Raw genomic sequence first — 23,671 nt, forward strand, 5'->3', positions numbered from 1 at the left:
AAACAGGGCATAAAAAATACAATGAAAACTTGATATCGACAAATAGATTTAAAAATGTTTATATACGACTTATTTTTCACATTTTTATGACTGAGACTCTTCTGGGTCCCTGGGGCCAAATTTGAGGGTAGCCTATACAGTGTTTCCCATAAACTGCCAAGATACCTGTGGCGGTGGGGGCGTGGCTATGGGCGTGGTCACCATGACATCATCAAGTAATTTGCATAATTTACTTCAATGATTTGATTTTCTCTAAAAAGGCTCAAAAATGTATACTTACTAATTAATAATAACAGTTTTGTTTTAAACGTCCATCCATCCATCCATCCATCCATCCATCCATCCATCCATTCATCCATTTTACAATATAATTACAACACTTTATGTACATATTTATATACAGATTTGAACAATAAGTTATTCACTGAAATATATTTATTAATTGTGGTTCTTACAAAAAATATATCTTATGAGATATAAAAGCTAAAATGTCTCAAAGCTCTGCCCCTTTAATCAGTGCATACTAAATAATTTAACTTTAGCCTACTACTACAACCATATTATTTACCAGCAACATAAAGTGAAACAGAGGCAGAGGCGTCCTGCCACAGTCAGTAACAAATAAACAGAAAACAGTAGTGGTGGTAGATAGACACAGAGCTTCATCAAACATCTGATCCACTGAACAAAGAGCTCCAAAAATCTTGAACTTTAGACTGCCATCAGTTTTACTCCCTACACTTAACCATGTGTTTCCTACTGCCTGCAGACTTTGCACCCTTTGTTATATACACATGTTGTGTTTCTAATATAAATACATTTAATAAAGTCAAATACAAATAAGGCAACAAGAGAAGTATCCTACCCTTCTCTTTTGTAAAGTAAATCTGAACAGCCGATATGGGCATTTACATCAACTATATGATTTGCCTGAGAAGCTGGAGAGGACAAAAAAAAAAAAAAATGTTTTTTAATTTTTTTAAATTTTTTTTAAAATTTGTGGCGGACGTAATTCTTTCGTGGCGGGCCGCCACAAATAAATGAATGTGTGGGAAAAATCTGTCAAAATGGCCCCCTCATGCTTTAATATTCCAGAAAGAGTTGAGACCCCTGGTCGAAAAGGTCCCATTAGGTCCCTCACCCCTGTGTGTGTGTGTGTGTGTGTGTGTGTGTGTGTGTGTGTGTGTGTGTGTGTGTGTGTGTGTGTGCGCGTGTGTGTGTGTGTGTGTCGGGCCCCTCCTCTGAGCTCCCTCACATTCCATCAGGTCTGATGATCTGCCAGAGAACATCATGTTCTGTACATAAACAAATGGCGGTGTCCTCACTTATGATTTCTGCTGTCATACCACGGCTGTAAAATGGAGTCTTTATCGCCAAGCAGCCTTTCTAAGTGACAAACTATCAGTGAAACGACTTTTTTAAGCAGCCCGGGTGATGTTTTATCGCACAAGTTCTTAGCCTTTGACCCCCCGGGGCCCACTCAAATACAAACACTGAATTAGTCATCTCACTCTGGATCTTAATCGCATCCACTAAACATATGGAGCCTACTTGCAAGTCAACAAGTGTGACCCTTGTCAGATGATTGGAAAATGAGGTATTTTGTTGTCTTGGAAACGCGGTTTGTCTGTCTGTTTGTTAAAAATGTAACTCGAAGAGTTAGTAAGGTGAATGATGCAGACACATTTGTTAGAGACTTTGTATGTGTAAGTAATATGCAACTATCATTATTTGTTACTTGTTTGTATTGACAAATAGGCCTTTTTTATTGTTCAGTGATTATTACCTATGTCTAGCTTGTGTGCTATTGTGTGCTTAGCTGTTGTGTATCTGCTAGCTCCTATAGCCTAGCATGTTTACCTTTTGTGAATGACATGACTAAAATAGAAGAACTTGTGTGCTTATTGGAGGACATTTAGATGTTGACTTTGCACAAGTTAACAGGCTGCAAGGCTGCTTGTATCGCACATGATATCACACACAAGTAAACCCGCTGCAGGACTGCTTGTTTTGCATGTGATATTACAAACAAATAAACCCGCTACAGGACTGCTTGTATCACACATGATATCACACACAAGTAAACACTCTGCAGGACTGCTTGTATCGCACATGATGTTACACACAAGTAAACACTCTGCAGGACTGCTTGTATCGCACATGATGTCACACACAATTAAACACTCTGCAGGACTGCTTGTATTGCACATGATATCACAAACAAGTAAACCCGCTACAGGACTGCTTATATCACACATGATATCACACACAAGTAAACCCGCTGCAGGACTGCTTACATCGCACATGATATCACACACAAGTAAACACTCTGCAGGACTGCTTGTATTGCACATGATATCACACACAAGTAAACCCGCTACAGGACTGCTTATATCACACAGGACATCACACACAAGTAAACCCGCTGCAGGACTGCTTGTATCGCACATGATATCACACACAAGTAAACACTCTGCAGGACTGCTTGTATTGCACATGATATCACAAACAAGTAAACACTGCAACACTGCTTGTGTCGCACATGATACCACACACAAGTAAACACTCTGCAGGGATGCTTGTATCGCACATGATATCGCACACAAGCGAACACGCCACAGGACTGCTTGTATGCCACATGATATTACACACAAGTAAACACTCTGCAGGACTGCTTGTATCGTACATGATATTACACACAAGTAAACCCGCTACAGGAATGCTTGTATCTCACATAATATCACACAAAAGTAAACACTCTGCAGAACTGCTTGTATCGCACATGATATTACACACAAGTAAACCCGCTACAAGAATGCTTGTAGTGCACATGTTATCACACAAAAGTAAACACTCTGCAGGACTGCTTATATCGCACATGATATCACAGACAAGTGAACACACTGCAGGACTGCTTGTAGTGCACATGATATCACACACAAGTAAACTCACTAGAGGACCGCTTGTATCGCACATGATATCACACACAAGTAAACACGCTGCAGGACTGCTTGCATCACACACGATATCAGACACAAGTAAACTTGCTAGAGGACCGCTTGTATCGCACATGATATCACACACAAGTAAACACTTTGCAGGACTGCTTGTATTGCACATGATATCAAACACAAGTAAACACTCTGCAGGACTGCTTTTATCGCACATGATGTCACACACAAGTGAACACACTGCAGGACTGCTTGTAGTGCACATGATATCACACACAAGTAAACTCGCTAGAGGACCGCTTGTACCGCACATGATATCACACACAAGTAAACACGCTGCAGGACTGCTTGCATCGCACATGATACCACACACAAGTAAACACGCTGCACGACTGACTACTTGTATCGCACGTAATATCACACATTTTGCATGCAGGCACATATCATCCCATGCTTGGTTTTTTTGCTGCTATTTGACCGATATCCAAATGAGTATTTTTCTCTCGCTTGAAGGAGTGGATTGTCAACAAGTCCACGCCGGAGTCAGGACACGTTTTGTAGGTCAGCGTCTCTTGAAGTGTGACTGCAGCCTTCGACCCCACAGTGCGATCACCTTACGTCAACATGCAAAGCTGAAACCTGGCGTCACCTCGTTTTAGTGACGGTGACAGTGTGCCCCCCTCAGTAAGGGGATGGGGGGGTCTTACCATATTTAGTCCTCCTTTCTCAGAGGGCAATCATTTTTTCATCATAATTCACCATCTTGACAGGGAGGCAAATTCCCCCTTTGTCCTCCCAGTTCAAAGCCTCATGTTTGCCCCCACAAGGGGGACGTCCCGGCAGACTCGGGGAGGGGGTGGGAGGCCTCTCACAGCCCTGACCCCCAGGATGTTTTCAGGAAAACCTCCTCTCATGTAACGAGTCCTCAACCTCCAATCCACTGTGGGGGCACATTCTAAAGACGGAATCAAAACATTACCGATTACGACATTACACAAAAGAACTAGAATATTTCATTTTGAGGAAAATTGCTTGTGAATGCCGAAATGCGCAGGCCAAAATTAAATGCTAATGTTAGCATGCTAACAGTTAGTATGCGTCAAGGACCAAGTCATATGAGAAAAAACCATATGCAGGTGAAATTTGCTAAAAAAAAAGTTAGCGTGCTAATAATAGTCTGCTAGAAGGCTAACGTTAGCATGCTAACGTTAACATCTGTCACATACTAAATTGTATGACTCTGAGGTGGTGACTTGTCCAGGGTGTACCCCCGCCTACGCCCGAGTGCAGCTGGCATAGGTTCCATTGTGACCCGCTCCCCGAGATGGACAAGCGGTAGAAAATGGATGGATGTTGGTGTAAAATTGGCTAAAAAAGTTAGCATGCTAAAGTTAGTATGCTAACAGTTAACATGTGTCAGGTACCAAGTTGTATGACTCTAAGGTGTTGGGCTGTAAAATTTGGCAACAAAAGTTAGCATGCTAAAGTTAGTATGTTAGAATGCTAAAGGTAGCATGCTAACAGTTAACATGGGTCAGGTACCAAGTTATATGACTCAGATGTCCGGCTGTAAAATTTGGCAAAAAAAGGTAGCATGTTAAAGTTAGAATGCTAAAGTTAGCATGCTAACAGTTAACATGTGTCAAGTACCAAGTTGTATGACTCTGAGGTGTTGGGCTGTAAAATCGGCTTAAAAAGTTAGCATGCTAAAGTTAGTGTGCCGGAATGCCTACGTTAGCATGTTAACTGTTAACATGTGTCAAGTACCACGTTATATGACTCTGAGATGTTCGGCTGTAAAATTTGGCAAAAAGGTTAGCATGCTAAAGTTAGTATGCTAACAATTAACATGTGTCAGGTACCAAGTTATATGACTCTGAGGTGTTGGGCTATAAAATCGGCTTTAAGAATTAACATGCTAGAGTTAATATGCTGGAATGCCTACGTTAGCATGCTAAAAGTTAACATGTGTCAAGTACCAAGTTATATACACTACCGTTCAAAAGTTTGGGGTCACATTGAAATGTCCTTATTTTTGAAGGAAAAGCACTGTACTTTTCAATGAAGATAACTTTAAACTCGTCTTAACTTTAAAGAAATACACTCTATACATTGCTAATGTGGTAAATGACTATTCTAGCTGCAAATGTCTGGTTTTTGGTGCAATATCTACATAGGTGTTTAGAGGCCCATTTCCAGCAACTATCACTCCAGTGTTCTAATGGTACAATGTGTTTGCTCATTGGCTCAGAAGGCTAATTGATGATTAGAAAACCCTTGTGCAATCATGTTCACACATCTGAAAACAGTTTAGCTCGTTACAGAAGCTACAAAACTGACCTTCCTTTGAGCAGATTGAGTTTCTGGAGCATCACATTTGTGGGGTCAAATAAACGCTCAAAATGGCCAGAAAAAGAGAACTTTCATCTGAAACTCGACAGTCTATTCTTGTTCTTAGAAATGAAGGCTATTCCACAAAATTGTTTGGGTGACCCCTAAGGCTGCAGCTAACGATTATTTTTCTATCGATTAATCTATAGATTATTTTTTTCGATTAATCGGGTAATCTATAGATTTTTTCCCCGATTAATATATAGATTATTTTCCCTTTTACCGGTTATTTTTTTATTCAAAATGAAGATGAAAAATAAATGTAGGCCAGTTTTTTCAAAAGGCATGGCTTTTATTTACAAAAAAAAAGAAGTATGGCCACTCAGTCAACATTGACAACAACATGACTAAATATTCTGTAACAATGTAAACATTTAAAACTTTTAACATTTAACAAAATTAAAAGTAGCTTATTTGCTTTTTAATGTGCAAATATAAAAGTCAACATCCAGTGCACATCTTAATATTCTGCAATAGTATAAGCATTTCAAAAGTAAAAGTATTGCTTATTTTGCTTTAAAATGTGCAAAAATAAAGATAAACATCCAATACAAAAAAGTGTAAAACGAAATATTCTGTAACAACAGTGTAAACATTTCAACAAAAGTGAAAGTATTGCTTATTTGCTAAAATGTGCAAAAATAAAGATAAACATCCAAAAAAAAAAGTGCCAATCTAAATATTCTGGAGCACTGTAAACATTAAGTATTGCTTTTAAAATGTGCAAAATAAACATCCAGTCCAACACAGTACACAATAACCAATTCTACTCATTCCAGTGAGTGACTAACAGTTGTAATGAAGAAAGGTTAGCATGTCTACATGCTCTGGTTCTTTTCTTGTTTACAATATTCCCAGCAGTTAAAAATAGGCGCTCAAAAGGGGTCGATGTGGCTGGAACTGAGAGGTAATTAGCCTTCACCTCAAGCCAGGACTGCGAGTGAGCTGAGCTGCAGTTTAAGTTTCTAGAAGGTCAACGGGCTCATAGTGATGTTACTAGTAGTTGACTGGGAGGTGTTTATTATCATTTGGGGAGAGTCCGCTGCCTGATGCTCACCTGCTAAACACCTATCTGCTCGACGCTGAAGCGCTGACTACATGCGCTCTGAATACGCACTGCTGATTGGCTGGTAACGCTCTGAATACGCACTGCTGATTGGCTGATAATGCTTCGTGTGTACCAATCAGATGGTTGTGTGGGTGGGACAATGCTGCGTGCTGAGACAGAGGCAGAATGAGCAAAGCAGCTTGTTAAGACTTTAGCAGCTAAAGTTAGCTTTAGCTTAGAAACTGCATACAACAACATTATTAGGCTGTGTATTGAAATACTTTCACACTTTTGACGACTTTTGGCATGATTTTTCCCCCTCGCTCGCACCGCTCGCATTGTCTGCTTTGATCGTCTGCTTTGCGCTTCGCCATGACGGTAGCGTGACGTAAATATGCGACGCGTCGACGCACAAAAACGGCGTCGACGTATTTACGTAACCGATGACGTCGACTACGTCGAGGCGTCGTTTCAGCCTTAGTGACCCCAAACTTTTGAACGGTAGTGTAACTCTGACATGTTCGGCTGTAAAATTTGGCCAAAAAAAGTTAGCATGCTAAAGTTAGTATGCTAGAATGCCTACGTTAGCATGCTAACAGTTAACATGTGTCAAGTACCAAGTTATATGACTCTGAGGTGTTCGGCTATAAAATTGGCTGAAAAAGTTGACCCAGCCACACACGCCTTATAACCCGGTGCGCCTAATGTACGGAATAATTCTAGTTTTGCTTACCGACCTCGAAGCATTTTTATTTGGTACATGGTGTAACAATAAGTGTGACCAGTAGATGGCAGTCAAACATAAGACATACGTGTAGACTGCAATATGATGGCAGTCACACATAAGAGACACGTGTAGACTGAATCAGATAAACAACGCCAACGTTTTATATGTTTCATTGAAAATCTAGAACATTACACACGGCGCTCAAAAATCTATCATAAAGGTTTAAGTACGACTTTGGTAAGCTATGAAGCCGCACCACTTGAAGGATTGGTGGCGCATTAAACATACAACTATTATTATGGTGTGTGTATAAGGTAAGACATACAAACGTATTATCTGGCGTTTTGTTTCGCAATATTATGCAAAAGCAACTTTTCTTACCTTCTGGTACCTGCTGATCTGTATTTGGGATCTGCATAAGTTCTGAAAAATTGCGCGCGTCCGCCTTTGTAGTCCGTGCCAACACCGTAGTCGATAAGCTTCTTCTTTTTCTCTATCTTCTTGTTATGGGACATTCATCCTCCGCTGTTGCCATTTCTAATATAAAGTAGTGTAAAGTTCTTACTTATATCTGTCATTAAAGCACTAAAACATACCGGTGTAGTGAGTTTACATTATTCACCCAAGGAACTTTAGTTACTAGAGAGTTCCGGCCGGACGGTTTTTCACGGGACACATGAGATGCTGCTCCGTTATTGATTTAAGTCAAGTCTGAAAGTCTGAATACCTTTTTAAATTGATTAGTACCGCGGTACTTTATTAGTACCAATACACCGTACAACCCCAATTCCTTCTAGAATTATAGACGAGCAACAATTCTTCCCGTCAGTGTCCTCAAGAGAGAAAGTAGCCTCAAGGAGTGTTCTGTAATTGCCGTGCTTTTTCCTGTCCGGGCTGCGCGGAGAAATTACAGCCCGAGCAATAATTGCCTTGATTGTTGTTTGCGCACAAAGCGGAGAGAGTGCTCTTTACCGCGTCACCGCACGCTCTTAGACGCTGGCGCGCCGGCACCTTAAGAGCCCACAATAGAACATAAATTGTACGAATAGTGCCGCTGTGGAAAAGTGAACTCGAGCCAGGGGGTCCTTCTCCTTCTGGCCCGGGGAATCCAACGGTACCGATGCTTCAAAGGACGGGAGTACTTTACAGTTTGGTTTGGTTTGCACCGCTAAAAACCCCAGGAAACCACACGAATGCATCACGATGCGTTCATGGTTCAAAACAGCTATGGGAATAGGCCAAAAAAAGGATGTGTGGTGGTGGGAAGACTCCTGTAGTGAAACACAAGATGGCTCTCACAAAGATAATGAGTAGAGATGTCCGATAATGGCTTTTTTGCCGATATTACGATATTGTCCAACTCTTAATTACCGATTCCGATATCAACCGATACCGATATATACAGTCGTGGAATTAACACATTATTATGCCTAATTTTGTTGTGATGCCCCGCTGGATGCATTAAACAATGTAACAAGGTTTTCCAAAATAATTAAACTCAAGTTATGGAAAAAAATGCCAACATGGCACTGCCATATTTATTATTGAAGTCACAAAGTGCATTATTTTTTTTAACATGCCTCAAAACAGCGGGGGGTGTATATAGTAGCGTCCCGGAAGAGTTAGTGCTGCAAGGGGTTCTGGGTATTTGTTCTGTTGTGTTTATGTTGTGTAATGGTGCGGATGTTCTCCCGAAATGGGTTTGTCATTCTTGTTTGGTGTGGGTTCACAGTGTGGCGCATATTTGTAACAGTGTTAAAGTTGTTTATACGGCCCACCCTCAGTGTGACCTGTATGGCTGTTGACCAAGTATGCCTTGCATTCACTTGTGTGTGTGAAAAGCCGTAGATATTATGTGATTGGGCCGGCATGCAAAGGCAGTGCCTTTAAGGTTTATTGGCGCTCTGTACTTCTCCCTACGTCCGTGTACACAGCGGCGTTTTAAAAAGTCATACATTTTACTTTTTGAAACCAATACCAATCATTTCCGATATTACATTTTAAAGCATTTATCGGCCGATAATATCAGCAGTCCGACATTATCGGACATCTCTAACAATGAGGCTTACTTTTGATTAGGAGTGTTCCGATCCGGTAGATATTAAGGCTGTCCAAAAAACAGATTTTCAATTGAGTCGCGATTTTGATTTGTAACAATTTTTAATCAAAAAATTGATTTCTTCCATTTGGTGTTGTCCCGATACCAATATTTTGGTACCGGTGCCAAATTTTTTCCGATACTTTTATAAATCAATCAATCAATCAATCAATGTTTATTTATATAGCCCTAAATCACAAAAGTCTCAAAGGGTTGCACAAGCCACAACGACATCCTCGGCACAGAGCCCACACAAGGGACGTCGATGTGAATGACTATGACAAACCTTGGGGAGGATCGCATATGTGGGTAACCCCCCCTCTAAGTACAGTCCCTAGTGGATCCACATAACAGTGAGAGTCCAGTACATAGTGGGGCCAGCAGGAGACCATCCCGAGCGGAGACAGGTCAGTAGCGCATAGACGTCCCCAACCGATGCACAGGCGAGCTGTCCACCCCGGGTCTCAACTCTGGACAGCCAGCACCTCATCCATGGTCACCGGAACCTGAATAACCCAGCAAGGGGGCAGAGGAGAAAAGAAAATGGCAGATCAACAGGTCTAAAAAAGGGGGGTCTATTTAAAGGCTAGAGTATACAAGTGAGTTGGCCCTGCACTCTTTAGCATTTACATGCTGCCGCTAGGTGACATCATACGCAAATACGGTGTTAGCTTTCACTGTTATGCTGATGACACCCAACTCTACATGCCCCTAAAGCTGACCAACATGCCGGATTGTAGTCAGCTGGAGGCGTGTCTTAATGACATTAAACAATGGATGTCCGCTAACTTTTTGCAACTCAACGCTAAGAAAACGGAAATGCTGATTATCGGTCCTGCTCAACACCGACATCTATTTAATAATACCACTTTAACATTTGACAACCAAACAATTACACAAGGCGACTCTGTAAAGAATCTGGGTATTATTTTCGACCCAACTCTCTCGTTTGAGTCACACATCAAGAGTGTTACTAAAATGGCCTTCTTTTATCTCCATAATATCGCAAAAATTCGTTCCATTTTGTCCACTAGCGACGCTGAGATCATTATTCATGCGTTCGTTACATCTCGTCTCGATTACTGTAACGTATTATTTTCGGGTCTCCCTATGTCTAGCATTAAAAGATTACAGTTGGTACAAAATGCGGCTGCTAGACTTTTGACAAAAACAAGAAAGTTTGATCATATTACGCCTATACTGGCTCACTTGCACTGGCTTCCTGTGCACTTAAGATGTGACTTTAAGGTTTTACTACTTACGTATAAAATACTACACGGTCTAGCACCATCCTATCTTGCTGACTGTATTGTACCATATGTCCCGGCAAGAAATCTGCGTTCAAAGAACTCCGGCTTATTAGTGATTCCCAGAGCCCAAAAAAAGTCTGCGAGCTATAGAGCGTTTTCTGTTCGGGCTCCAGTACTCTGGAATGCCCTCCCGGTAACAGTTAGAGATGCTACCTCAGTAGAAGCATTTAAGTCCCATCTTAAAATAAAGGGGACCACAAAAAATAACATTATTGGCTTTATTTTAACAAAAAATCTTAGGGTACATTAAACATATGTTTCTTATTGCAAGTTTGTCCTTAAATCAAATAGGGCTGCAACTAACGATTAATCGATTAATAATCAAATAAAAGAGACAAACTACATTTCTATCCTTTCCAGTTTTTTATTGAAAAAAAAACAGCATACTGGCACCATACTTATTTTGATTATTGTTTCTCAGCTGTTTGTACATGTTGCAGTTTATAAATAAAGGTTTATTAAAAAATAAAAAAAATTGCCTCTGCGCATGCGCATAGCATAGATCCAACGAATTGATGACTAAATTATTCGCCAACTATTTTAATAATCGATTTAATCAATTAGTTGTTGCAGCCCTAAAATCCAAATCTAATTTATGGAGGAACTGGCACTAAGAAGTGTAAGAAACCAAGATATAACAAGTAAATATCCTTTAAATATGTAATTATTTCACCGCAAAGTCCTTAGTTATTCTGTTGACATGACAATAAATAAGGTCACACAATTCACTGCACTGACTTGAACCTAGGGCTGGGCGATATGACTAAAAAATGTATCACGATATAAGTGTTTCATATCAGTCGATATCGATAATTATTGATAAAAAACCCAAAACTATTCTAAATAAAGACCAGGAGAAAAAAAGCTGAATTTAAATACTTTTATTTTAAATATAACCTTTAACCTTTAGAACGAGGTCAGCATTATGAAAAACAGTCAGATAAATGAAAATACTGGTCGATGTGCAAATATTGACATTAAATAAATGCTTAATCCAACAAAATGTGCAAAGTATTGTAATTAAGAAATTAGTAGTGTACAACTCAGGCTTTAAAGCCATATTGGTAACAATATATGCAAATAAATAACAGTCACATTAAGCAAGCAGAAACAAACATGTCTTACAGAATATTGTAAACATCGGAATTAATTTGCGTCTGAACATCTGTGACAAAACAAACCTGTTTCCCTCTTCAGTCATTTCTGGAAAAATCAAACCAACTTCAGTATCTCCTTTTCCACGGATTCCCTGCACATTGTGTAAAGCTTAGGAATAGCTGTCTTGGAAAAGTGCTTTCGGCCAGGTAGAACATAACAGGGGTCGAGCACGTGTATGAGATTCTGGTACCCAGACTTCTCAACTATGCTGAGCGCTAGCATGTCCTTCGCTAATTGATACACCACTGAATTTTTGTCGTATGGCATTGCTGCCGAGTAATACAGTCTGCAGCAACAACAGACCACCGTCGAGACGATGGTGGTCTGTTGTTGCCGCTTCGGTGCTGTTCCACTTGCACCGGCTGATGTAGATGGTTGTGGCTGTTTGATACTGCTGTACTCCAGCGGGTGAGAGCGGCTCAGGTGCTAAAATAAGTTTGTCGTGTTCCCAGACTTGGTCGGGACGACGACCTTGCAAAGTTTGCAGACAGTATTACTCTGATTCGTATCGGATTTTAAAAAATCCAAAATACTGCCAAACTGGTGACGTGACGTTTCCTTTTTTATTTACAATTTCCTCTCGTGCTGCCGCGCTCATATTCCCGTTTCGTTTCACTCCTCGTCGTCAGCTAGCCGTTGTTGCTTTTTTCTTCTTCCTGTTAGCATTTCCCAGAATGCCTTGCGGTTCAGGCTCGGCCGTGATAGGTGGAGAGGCCAAAGCCCTTCCTCTGCCTACACTCCCCAGAATGCCGTGCGGTTCCGGCTCTGCCTTTCTTCCTATTTTTTTTCTAACAGAACTCAGTGAAATTATCGAACGTTTTATCGACCCCATTTTCTATTGATATTGATCACATGTCTATCGCGATATATATTGTTATTGTTTTATCGCCCAGCCCTACTTGAACCTTGCGTTGTTTCTGAGTGATGCCCATGACTGCAAGAAAGTTACAAATGGAAAGTTTGAACTCTTCAATATCTGAAGTGCTTTTTAAAAACAAATGCCAGCTTGCATCGCAAACCAAACTGTACCGTTTAGCAGGAGCCGTCTTTCGATGCAAATGTCCTCCTTATCTTTTGCTCAACACTTGTTTTGTGTTTTCACAGGCGCACAAATATAGCACCGGCGTGTGAGCCGGCGCCACGCTCGTGCTAGTCAAGTACACGCCCAGCAGCACGTACCTGATGTCTGGCGAGGTGTTGCACTGTTGTATAAACAATCTGTTTTGGAAGAAATGCAACACTTCCACGGTGTTACATGACGTGCTGAAAACAAATATATAGAAGTAAACGAATAGCGATGAACTCAGAGATGGCTACATCAGCGTAAAACACAACACATGCACGTAAAGCAGCGAGGCAAACAATTGTTTGGCAGAAAATTGCGCCTGAATCCTGTAATTAGAACACCTAGCACGCTAGCTTCAGGGAAACAAATGATATGACTCTTAGATGCATAACTGCAAAATGAGCTATAAAAAAAAACTAGCGTGATAACGTTAGCAGGCTAACGTGCTAATAGTTAGCATGAGTGAAGTACTGAAATGTTTGATTGTGAGATGTATACCTGCACAATTAGCTAAAAAGCTTCAATCAATCAAAGTTTACTTATATAGCCCTAAATCACGAGTGTCTCAAAGGGCTGCACTATTATGTTCACTATTTTATTCAAGGATATTCGGTACGATACCGCCTCTAAAAAGTACCGGTTCGACCAAATGACACAATATGTTACTGCTAGAGATATTACATTTTAAAGCATTTATCGGCCGATAATATCAGCATCCCGATATTATCGGGATGCCGATATTATCGGCCGATAAATGCTTTAAAATGTAATATCGAAAATTATCAGTATGGTTTTTTTTATTATTGGTATCGTTTTTTTTTGTGTTTTTATTTTTATTTTTTTAAATTAAATCAATATAAAAAACACAAGCTACACTTACAATTAGTGCACCAACCCAAAAACCTCCCTCCCCCATTTACACTCATTCACACTCATTCACACAAAAGGGTTGTTTCTTTATATTATTAATATTTTGGTTCCTACATTATATATCAATACAGTCTGCAAGGGATACAGTCCGTAAGCACACATGATTGTGCATGCTGCTGGTCCACTAATAGTACTAACCTTTAACAGTTAATTTTACTCATTTTCATTAATTACTAGTTTTTATGTAACTGTTTTTATATTGTTTTACTTTCTTTTTTATTCAAGAAAATGTTTTTAAATGTATTTATCTTATTTTATTTTATTTATTTTTGTAAAAAAGGACCTTATCTTCACCATACCTGGTTGTCCAAATTAGGCATAATAATGTGTTAATTCCATGACTGTATATATCGGTTGATATCGGTATCGGTAATTAAAGAGTTGGACAATATCGGATATCGGCAAAAAGCCATTATCGGACATCCGTAGTTACTGCATACACTACCGTTCAAAAGTTTGGGGTCACCCAAACAATTTTGTGGAATAGTCTTCATTTCTAAGAACAAGAATAGACTGTCGAGTTTCAGATGAAAGTTCTCTTTTTCTGGCCATTTTGAGCGTTTAATTGACCCCACAAATGTGATGCTCCAGAAACTCAATCTGCTCAAAGGAAGGTCAGTTTTGTAGCTTCTGTAACAAGCTAAACTGTATTCAGATGTGTCAACATGATTGCACAAGTGTTTTCTAATCATCAATTAGCCTTCTGAGCCAATGAGCAAACACATTGTACCATTAGAACACTGGAGTGATAGTTGCTGGAAATGGGCCTCTATACACCTATGTAGATATTGCACCAAAAACCAGACATTTGCAGCTAGAATAGTCATTTACCACATTAGCAATGTATAGAGTGTATTTCTTTAAAGTTAAGACTAGTTTAAAGTTATCTTCATTGAAAAGTACAGTGCTTTTCCTTAAAAAATAAGTACATTTCAATGTGACCCCAAACTTTTGAACAGTAGTGTATGTCTGCAGACTAATCAGGAGTCCTTGTTTATTTACTTACTTCTAAAAGACAAGTTGTCTATCAATCAATCAATGAAAGTTTACTTATATAGCCCTAAATCATGAGTGTCTCAAAGGGCTGCACTAGTATGTTCACTATTTTATTCAAGGCCATTCGGTACTATACCGCCTCTAAAAAGTACCGGTTCGACCAAATGACACAATATGTTACTGCAGACTAATTAGGAGCCTTTGTTTGTTTACTTACTGTGTACAGCTCCACTAATGGACATTGGAATGTTACTTTCAAAGGCAAAATTAAAATATTGCTAGAAACATAATTTTATATGGGACTTTATTGTCTTATACACTACCGTTCAAAAGTTTGGGGTCACCCAAACAATTTTGTGGAATAGCTTTAATTTCTAAGAACAAGAATAGACTGTCGAGTTTCAGATGAAAGTTCTCTTTTTCTGGCCATTTTGAGCGTTTAATTGACCCCACAAATGTGATGCTCCAGAAAGTCAATCTGCTCAAAGGAAGGTCAGTTCTGTAGCTTCTGTAACGAGCTAAACTGTTTTCAGATGTGTGTAACTCATGACTTGGTGTAACTAAACATTACCCTATAAGATGAAGGCATTTGCATTTTATTGATATTTGAAATTTATTCAATGTTTATAAATGAATATTTAAATATACTAAATGTAAAAAAGGGAATAAATATTCAAAATTAGATAATTCAATGAAATTCCAGTTTGGTTACGCCATCATGAGCGCAACACAAGGTTGTAAAAGTTTCAACTACAATTCTAAATAAGATGTCAAAAGCAAACTGAAATCAAATACACACAACTTAAAGATTGATCAATACCTATTTAAATTTAGTAATACATAAATATGATGATTTTTTTAAAATATAAAAGAAATATACCAGAACAGAACGCTCATGATGGTTACACCAAAAAGTAACGCTATGAATCGCGTTTTTCCAAGTTTTTGGGGCATTTTTATGCTATTTCTAAGCATCTCCTTTTTATTATCGTTGATTTTAAATGGTCAAACTAATGCATATTATATATACATGCCCTAGTAAACAAAAAAAAAGTCATATTTATTTTGATTGTTACATTTTGAAGTACATTTGTGCAGGTGGGTGCGAATGTACCCATTACCAGAGCTGTACACTACTACTAAAAGACAAGTTGTCTAAAAGCTTGCATGCTAACATGTTAACAGTTGGCATACATCCAGTAAAAAAACATTTGACAGTGAGGTGTAAAACCGTCAAAATGAGCTGAAAGCCAGCTGATAAAGTAAGCATGCTAACAATCTCAACTTAACATGCTAACAGTTAGCATGCGTGTGGTCTCAAAATATTGGACTCCGAAGTGTACACTTGCAAAACTAGCTATAAAACTAAGATATTAACTATAGTATACAAACGTGCTAAACTTAATATGCTAACAGTTAGCATGCGTGTCTTGACAAAATATTTGGCTCTGAAGTGAATACGTATGGTATTAACGAAAAGGCTAACATATCAACGTTAGCATGCTGACATGCTAACAGCTATCATTCGTCAAGTAGCAAAAGTATTTGAGTCTGAGACAGCTCGTACATTAACTTTAGTACGCTGCCATACTAAACTTACCATGCTAACAGTTTGCATGTGCAAAGTAACTAAATATTTGGCTCTGAAGTGAATACGTATGACATTAACTAAAAGGGTAACATGGTATCGTTAGCATGCTGACATGCTAACAGCTAGTATTCATCAAGTAACAAAGTATTTGAGTCTGAGACAGCTCGTATATTAACTTTAGTACGCTGCCATACTAAACTTACCATGCTAACAGTTGGCATGTGCAAAGTAACTAAATATTTGGCTCTGAAGTGACTACATATGACATTAACTAAAAGGGTAACATGGTGTCGTTAGCATGCTGACATGCTAACAGCTAGTATTCATCAAGTAACAAAGTATTTGAGTCGGAGACCGTTCGTATATTAACTTTAGTACGCTGCCATACTAAACTTACCATGCTAACAGTTGGCATGTGCAAAGTAACTAAATATTTGGCTCTGAAGTGAATACGTATGATATTAACGAAAAGGCTAACATGTTAACGTTAGCATGCTGACATGCTAACAGCTAGTATTCATCAAGTAACAAAGTATTTGAGTCGGAGACAACGAGTATATTACCTTTAGTACGCTGCCATACTAAACTTACCATGCTAACAGTTAGCATGTGCAAAATAACTAAATATTTGGCTCTGAAGTGAATACGTATGACATTAACTAAAAGGGTAACATGGTATCGTTAGCATGCTGACATGCTAACAGCTAGTATTCATCAAGTAACAAAGTATTTGAGTCTGAGACAGCTCGCATATTAACTTTAGTACGCTGCCATACTAAACTTACCATGCTAACAGTTGGCATGTGCAAAGTAACTAAATATTTGGCTCTGAAGTGAATACATATGACATTAACTAAAAGGGTAACATGGTATCGTTAGCATGCTGACATGCTAACAGCTAGTATTCATCAAGTAACAAAGTATTTGAGTCTGAGACCGTTCGTATATTAACTTTAGTACGCTGCCATACTAAACTTACCATGCTAACAGTTGGCATGTGCAAAGTAACTAAATATTTGGCTCTGAAGTGAATACGTATGATATTAACGAAAAGGCTAACATGTTAACGTTAGCATGCTGACATGCTAACAGCTAGTATTCATCAAGTAACAAAGTATTTGAGTCGGAGACAACGAGTATATTACCTTTAGTACGCTGCCATACGAAACTTACCATGCTAACAGTTAGCATGTGCAAAATAACTAAATATTTGGCTCTGAAGTGAATACGTATGACATAACTAAAAAGCTTACATGGCAACGTTAGCATGCTGACATGCTAACAACTATCATTCATCAAGTAACAAAGTATTTGAGTTTGAGACAAGTATATTAACTTTAGTACGCTGCCATACTAAACTTACCATGCTAACAGTTAGCATGTGCAAAGTAACTAAATATTTGGCTCTGAAGTGAATACGTATGAAATTAACTAAAAGGCTAAAATGGTATCGTTAGCATGCTGACATGCTAACAGCTATCATTCGTCAAGTAACAAAGTATTTGAGTCTGAGACGAGTATATTAACTTTAGTACGCTACCATACTAAACTTACCATGCTAACAGTTGGCATGTGCAAAGTAACTAAATATTTGGCTCTGAAGTGAATACGTATGACATTAACTAAAAGGGTAACATGGTATCGTTAGCATGCTGACATGCTAACAGCTAATATTCATCAAGTAACAAAGTATTTGAGCCTGAGACAGTTCGTATATTAACTTTAGTACGCTACCATACTAAACTTACCATGCTAACAGTTAGCATGTGCAAAATAATTGAATATTTGGCTCTGAAGTGAATACGCGTGAAATTAACGAAAAGGCTAACATGGTAACGTTAGCATGCTGAAATGCTAACCGCTATCATTTATCAAGTAACAAAGTATTTGATACTGAGACAGTTTAACAAGGCTAGCGTGCTAACATCCATCCATTTTCTACTGCTTGTCCCTTTTGGGGTCGCAAATCAGGCTTAAACAGGAAATAAAAGCCCTGAAATACGCTCCCTACAATGCCAAATTGAGTCAACCCTCTACACTTACAAAACTGGTGCATCATGGGTAAATAGGCAGAAAGAGAACATTGACAGGCGGAGCTCCTTTGTAACACTTCCATTAACCCGCAAAACTTCTTTTGCGACTTGGTTTTATTAGCGTTGGTATTGACCAATCACACGGCTGCTTCCTAATTAGACCTGCAGCTCCCGCACCTTTCCCCGTACCTCTTTGTAGTCCACGCAGGCCTGCAGGGGGACAACTCCCCTAGCTAATTAGAGGTCTGCCAGTGGAACTTGGCGGCAACAAAGCGAGCTATTCATGTTGGCGGAGCGCTGAAAAAAGGCGGCGCTGGCGGCGGAGTTGGCGTAACGAGGGAGGATCTCGTCTTTGAAGCACGTCGTCATCCATCCAGCGACAGCCCACTCACGCTCCGTCTGCTGGCCGTCCGTCATGGCTTGTGAGCGCGTGGCGGGGGAGAGGAGACGGGAGTACGACTCGAACACTTGACCTTTTCTGACATGCTGTCCTCACCCGGCGCTCGGCGTGTCGTAGTAACAACCAAACAAAGTCATGACCGTTCTCACGACTGTTAAGTAACCGAAACATTCCACTTTCTCTTCACCCAGCATCACAGTTGCTGCCGCTGCCCGTTTAGGCGGCACACCAGCTGACAGGCAGTGATCTCCCGTAGTTGACAGGAAGTGATCTTCCAAGGTTAACAGGAAAGACAGGAAGTGATCTTCCATGGTTGACATTAACGACAGGAAGTGATCTTCCATGGTTAACAGTGTTAGAATAATTATGTATATATTATCACACAACTCTTATGCTTAAGGGCCGTTGCTATAGTTATTATCAATTGTGCTGAAGTTGTATTTTTCTATCTGTGCAAAGCTGGCAATCCAAAAGATTGCAAGTCGTCTCGTATCGGTGTTGTGTCCAGACTCGGCCTGCTGACTGCCAAGGCCGAACATCGAGTACCGTGACGCAAACAGAGCAGAGACAAGGCGATATCATGAGTGTCAGCAAATTTGCATTTCTTGAACAGTCATATATTGTGTCTAACTGGGGTTGCTGAAATTACCCCACCTCCTTCAGCAGCAGCTTCAGTGATGTAACCAGGGACCTCCCAAAAAATGGAGGAAGCACGTGGGCTGGACTTTAGAGCGTAGTTTGGATCTGTAACTAGAGAACAGCCTAAAAAATGTCTTTCCTCATTTGAGCCAAATTGATCTATGTCTCTGCATGATTGCTTGCTTCTTGTCTGTTTAATAGATGTCACCAGTGTTTGAACCGGACAAACAGGAAGTGATCTTCCAGGGTTGACAGGAAAGACAGGAAGTGATCTTCCAAGGTTGACAGGAAGTGATCTTCCATGGTTGACATAAACGACAGGAAGTGATCTTCCAAGGTTGACATGAACAACAGGAAGTGATCTTTTTTGTTGACATGAACGACAGGAAGTGATCTTCCAAGGTTGACAGGAAGTGATCTTCCATGGTTGACAAACGACAAGAAGTGATCTTCCAAGGTTGACATTAATGGCAGGAAGTGATCTTTTGTGGTTGACATGAACGACTGGAAGTGATCTTTTGTGGTTGACATGAACAACAGGAAGTGATCTTCCAAGGTTGACATTAACGTCAGGAAGTGATCTTTCGTGGTTGACATGAACGACAGGAAGTGATCTTTTGTGGTTGACATGAACGACAGGAAGTGGTCTTCCAAGCTTGACAGGAAGTGATCTTCCGTGGTTGAAAAAAACGACAGGAAGTGATCTTCCAAAGTTAACATTAACGGCAGGAAGTGATCTTTCGTGGTTGCCATGAACGGCAGGAAGTGATCTTCCATGGTTGACAGGAAGTGATCTTCCATGGTTGACATGAACGGCAGGAATTGATTTTCCATGGTTGATAGAAACGACAGGAAGTGATCTTCCAAGGTTGACATGGACAGGAAGTGATCTTCCGTGGTTCACATGAAGGACAGGAAGTGATCTTCCAAGGTTGACATGAACAACAGGAAGTGATCTTTTCTGGTTGATATAAACGACAGGAAGTGATCTTCCATGGTTGACATGAACGACAGGAAGTGATCTCCCATGGTTGTCGTGAACGACAGGAAGTGATTTTTCCATGGTTGACAGGAAGTGATCTTCCATGGTTGACATGAAGGACAGGAAGTGATCTTCCAAGGTTGACATGAACGACAGGAAGTGATCTTCCATGGTTGACATGAACGACAGGAAGTGATCTCCCATGGTTGTCGTGAACGACAGGAAGTAATTTTTCCATGTTTGACGGGAAGTGATCTTCCATGGTTGACATGAACGACAGGAAGTGATCTTCCGTGGTTGACATGAAGGACAGGAAGTGATCTTCCTTGGTTGACAACAAGGACAGGAAGTAATCTTCCGTGGTTGACATGGAGGACAGGAAGTGATTTTCCATGGTTAACAGAACAACCGCAAGTAATTTTCCGTGGTTGACATGGACAGGAAGTGATCTTCCGACGTTGACATGAAGGACAGGAAGTGATCTTCCGAGGTTGACATTAACAACAGGAAGTGATCTTCCGTAGTTGACATGGTTGACAGGAAGTGATCTTCAGTGCTTGACAGGAAGTACTTAATGAATAAAATGACTGTGGCTGGTTCACTATCACTATTATAATATCATAAATCCACTTGTGTTATTGCCAACTTCCTATTTACTTTCCTGCATGAGAGTATTTTGTCGTCTTTTACTTTCCTTCTTCTTTTCCTTCGTTTTGGCCAATTTCCATCAGCTTCTGGAAAGATTCACATAATAAGTAACGTCATGTTTCCTGTGCAGATGTAATCAGTTGTTGGTCTATAAGCGGCCTTATTGCTGTTTTTCTTATCACATCTGTTCTGTTTATTATCTAGTTTTCTGTACATTACAAACATTTATTGCCTTTTAGCCATTTGTACTGCCGTCTTTTTTTATTAGAGTTACTGTAGCTTGACTGTTTATGCCCCATTGTTATAACGCCTATTGTCCATCTCTAAAACATAGTCATCCCTCAAGTCTTCTATTGCCTCAGGGGTATAGCAATTTCTCGGTTTCATTGGCAATCCATGTCTAAGAAAATGATGAATAAATCAATAAAAATAAATATAATCGAGTTAAAATACAAAAAGCAATTTAATCCAGCAGGTCATACACAAAGAAAGTAATTTTCCCTAAAGAAATCGTGTAAATCTAATTAATCTGTTGTAGACACTGAAAAGTATTAGCACTGAACACATTTGATAAATATATCCACAGATAGATAGATGAGCGCTATTTAAAAAAATACTTTTTATGAATATTACATGCATTTAACATCTTTATAAGCCCTAAACGCAGCTTACAAGCACATTAAATATGGGTGCTCAAAAAAATTTATTCATCTGAATTGCGATTCTATTTTAAACTGATTCTAAATCGATTCATAATTTTTAAGAATCGGTTTTTAAAGAAGACATTTTTTCGGTCAGCTTGGCGTTTACTTGCTGTGCATAAATATAACAAATATACAAAGTATTTTTGAAGTCCATACCTGCAAAATTGGCATAAAGCTAGCCGTTAATGTTAGCATGGTAACATGCTAAATGTAACATGACGTAACGAAACAGGTGGCATGTTAAAGTCACAAAATATTTGACTCTAAAGTGAGTATGTACAAAAATGTGCTAAAAGGCTAACATCGGAACAATAGCATGCTAACATGCTACGAACAGAGTATTTGACTTGGAAAGTGTATACTTGTAAAATTAGCTAGAAAGCTCGTATGCTAACATGCATTTTGTATTCTAACTGATTTTTGCAAGGCATTGTTTGGTATAATAATTGTCATGACACTTTTTTAAAACAGGTTACAGGTTAGAAAAGCTCCTTCTGGTTACATTAAATATATTTTATAAAAATGTATTCTCATTAAAAATTCTTTAAAAAAAAATAAAAAAATGTTTTATGGAACTTTTTAAAATTATGAATTAATTTAGAATCAGGGGGATTGAAAATTCAAATGTGAATCGATTTTTTTTGTGCACCCCTGTCAAGTACTGCACCGCAGAGTGGTGAGGAAACATGGTAAAAAATACAAAGACAATATCAATCAATCAATCAATGTTTATTTATATAGCCCTAAATCACAAGTGTCTCAAAGGGCTGCACAAGCCACAACGACCTCCTCGGTACAGAGCCCACATACGGGCAAGGAAAAACTCACCCCAGTGGGACGTCGGTGAATGACTATGAGAAACCTTGGAGAGGACCGCAAATGGAGACCGAAAGCAATGGATGTCGAGTGGGTCTGACATAATATTGTGAAAGTCCAGTCCACAGTGGATCCAACACATCAGCGAGATTCCAGTCCATAGTGGGGCCAGCAGGAAACCATCCCGAGCGGAGACGGGTCAGCAGCGCAGAGATGTCCCCAACCGATGCACAGGCTAGTGGTCCACCCGGGTTCCCGACTCTGGACAGCCAGCACTTCATCCATGGCCACCGGACCTATGCAACTCCCCCTCGCAAGGGACAGGGGAGAAGAGGAGAGAAGAAAAGAAACGGCAGATCAACTGGTCTAAAAAAGGGGGGTCTATTTAAAGGCTAGATTATACAAATGAGTTTTAAGATGGGACTTAAATGCTTCTACTGAGGTAGCATCTCTAACTGTTACCGGGAGGGCATTCCAGAGTACTGGAGCCCGAATAGAAAACGCTCTATAGCCCGCAGACTTTTTTTTGGCTCTGGGAATCACTAATAAGCCGGAGTTCTTTGAACGCAGATTTCTTGTCGGGACATATGGTACAATACAATCGGCGAGATAGGCTGGAGCTAAACCGTGTAGTATTTTATACGTAAGTAGTAAAACCTTAAAGTCGCATCTTAAGTGCACAGGAAGCCAGTGCAGGTGAGCCAGTATAGGCGTAATATGATCAAACTTTCTTGTTTTTGTCAAAAGTCTTGCAGCCGCATTTTGTACCAACTGTAATCTTTTAATGCTAGACATAGGGAGACCCGAAAATAATATGTTACAGTAATCGAGACGAGACGTAACGAACGCATGAATAATGACCTCAGTGTCGCTAGTGGACAAGATGGAACGAATTTTAGCGATATTACGGAGATGAAAGAAGGCCGTTTTAGTAACACTCTTAATGTGTGACTCAAACGAGAGAGTTGGGTCGAAGATAAGGCTGCAGCTAACGATTATTTTTCTATCGATTAATCTATAGATAATTTTTTCGATTAATCAGTTAATCTATAGATTATTTTTTCGATTCATCTATAGATTATTTTTCCTTTTACCGATTATTTTTTATTTTATTTTATTTAAAATGAAGATGAAAAAATAAAAGTAGGCCAGTTTTTTCAAAAGGCATGGCTTTTATTTACAA

At 39.5% G+C, this 23,671-nt stretch overlaps 2 protein-coding genes across 4 annotated transcripts in view; one reads left to right on the forward strand and one right to left on the reverse strand.

Annotated features, from left to right (window-relative positions):
* Positions 1-23,671, forward strand: part of LOC133656094 (thyroid hormone receptor alpha-B) — a 350,922-nt gene that overhangs the window by 125,710 nt on the left and 201,541 nt on the right. The window lies entirely within an intron of this gene.
* The window catches only part of LOC133655271 (uncharacterized), a 44,232-nt gene continuing 40,799 nt past the window's right edge, over positions 20,239-23,671 (reverse strand). The window contains exons 4-5 of the mRNA XM_062055261.1: positions 22,882-23,463; positions 20,239-20,418 (exon numbers count right to left, since the gene is read on the reverse strand). Coding sequence (XP_061911245.1) covers positions 20,239-20,418; positions 22,882-23,463 — 762 coding nt within the window. The remainder of the gene's footprint in view (positions 20,419-22,881; positions 23,464-23,671) is intronic.

This window comes from Entelurus aequoreus, linkage group LG08 (genome assembly GCF_033978785.1).
Source record: "Entelurus aequoreus isolate RoL-2023_Sb linkage group LG08, RoL_Eaeq_v1.1, whole genome shotgun sequence".
NCBI lineage: Eukaryota > Metazoa > Chordata > Actinopteri > Syngnathiformes > Syngnathidae > Entelurus > Entelurus aequoreus.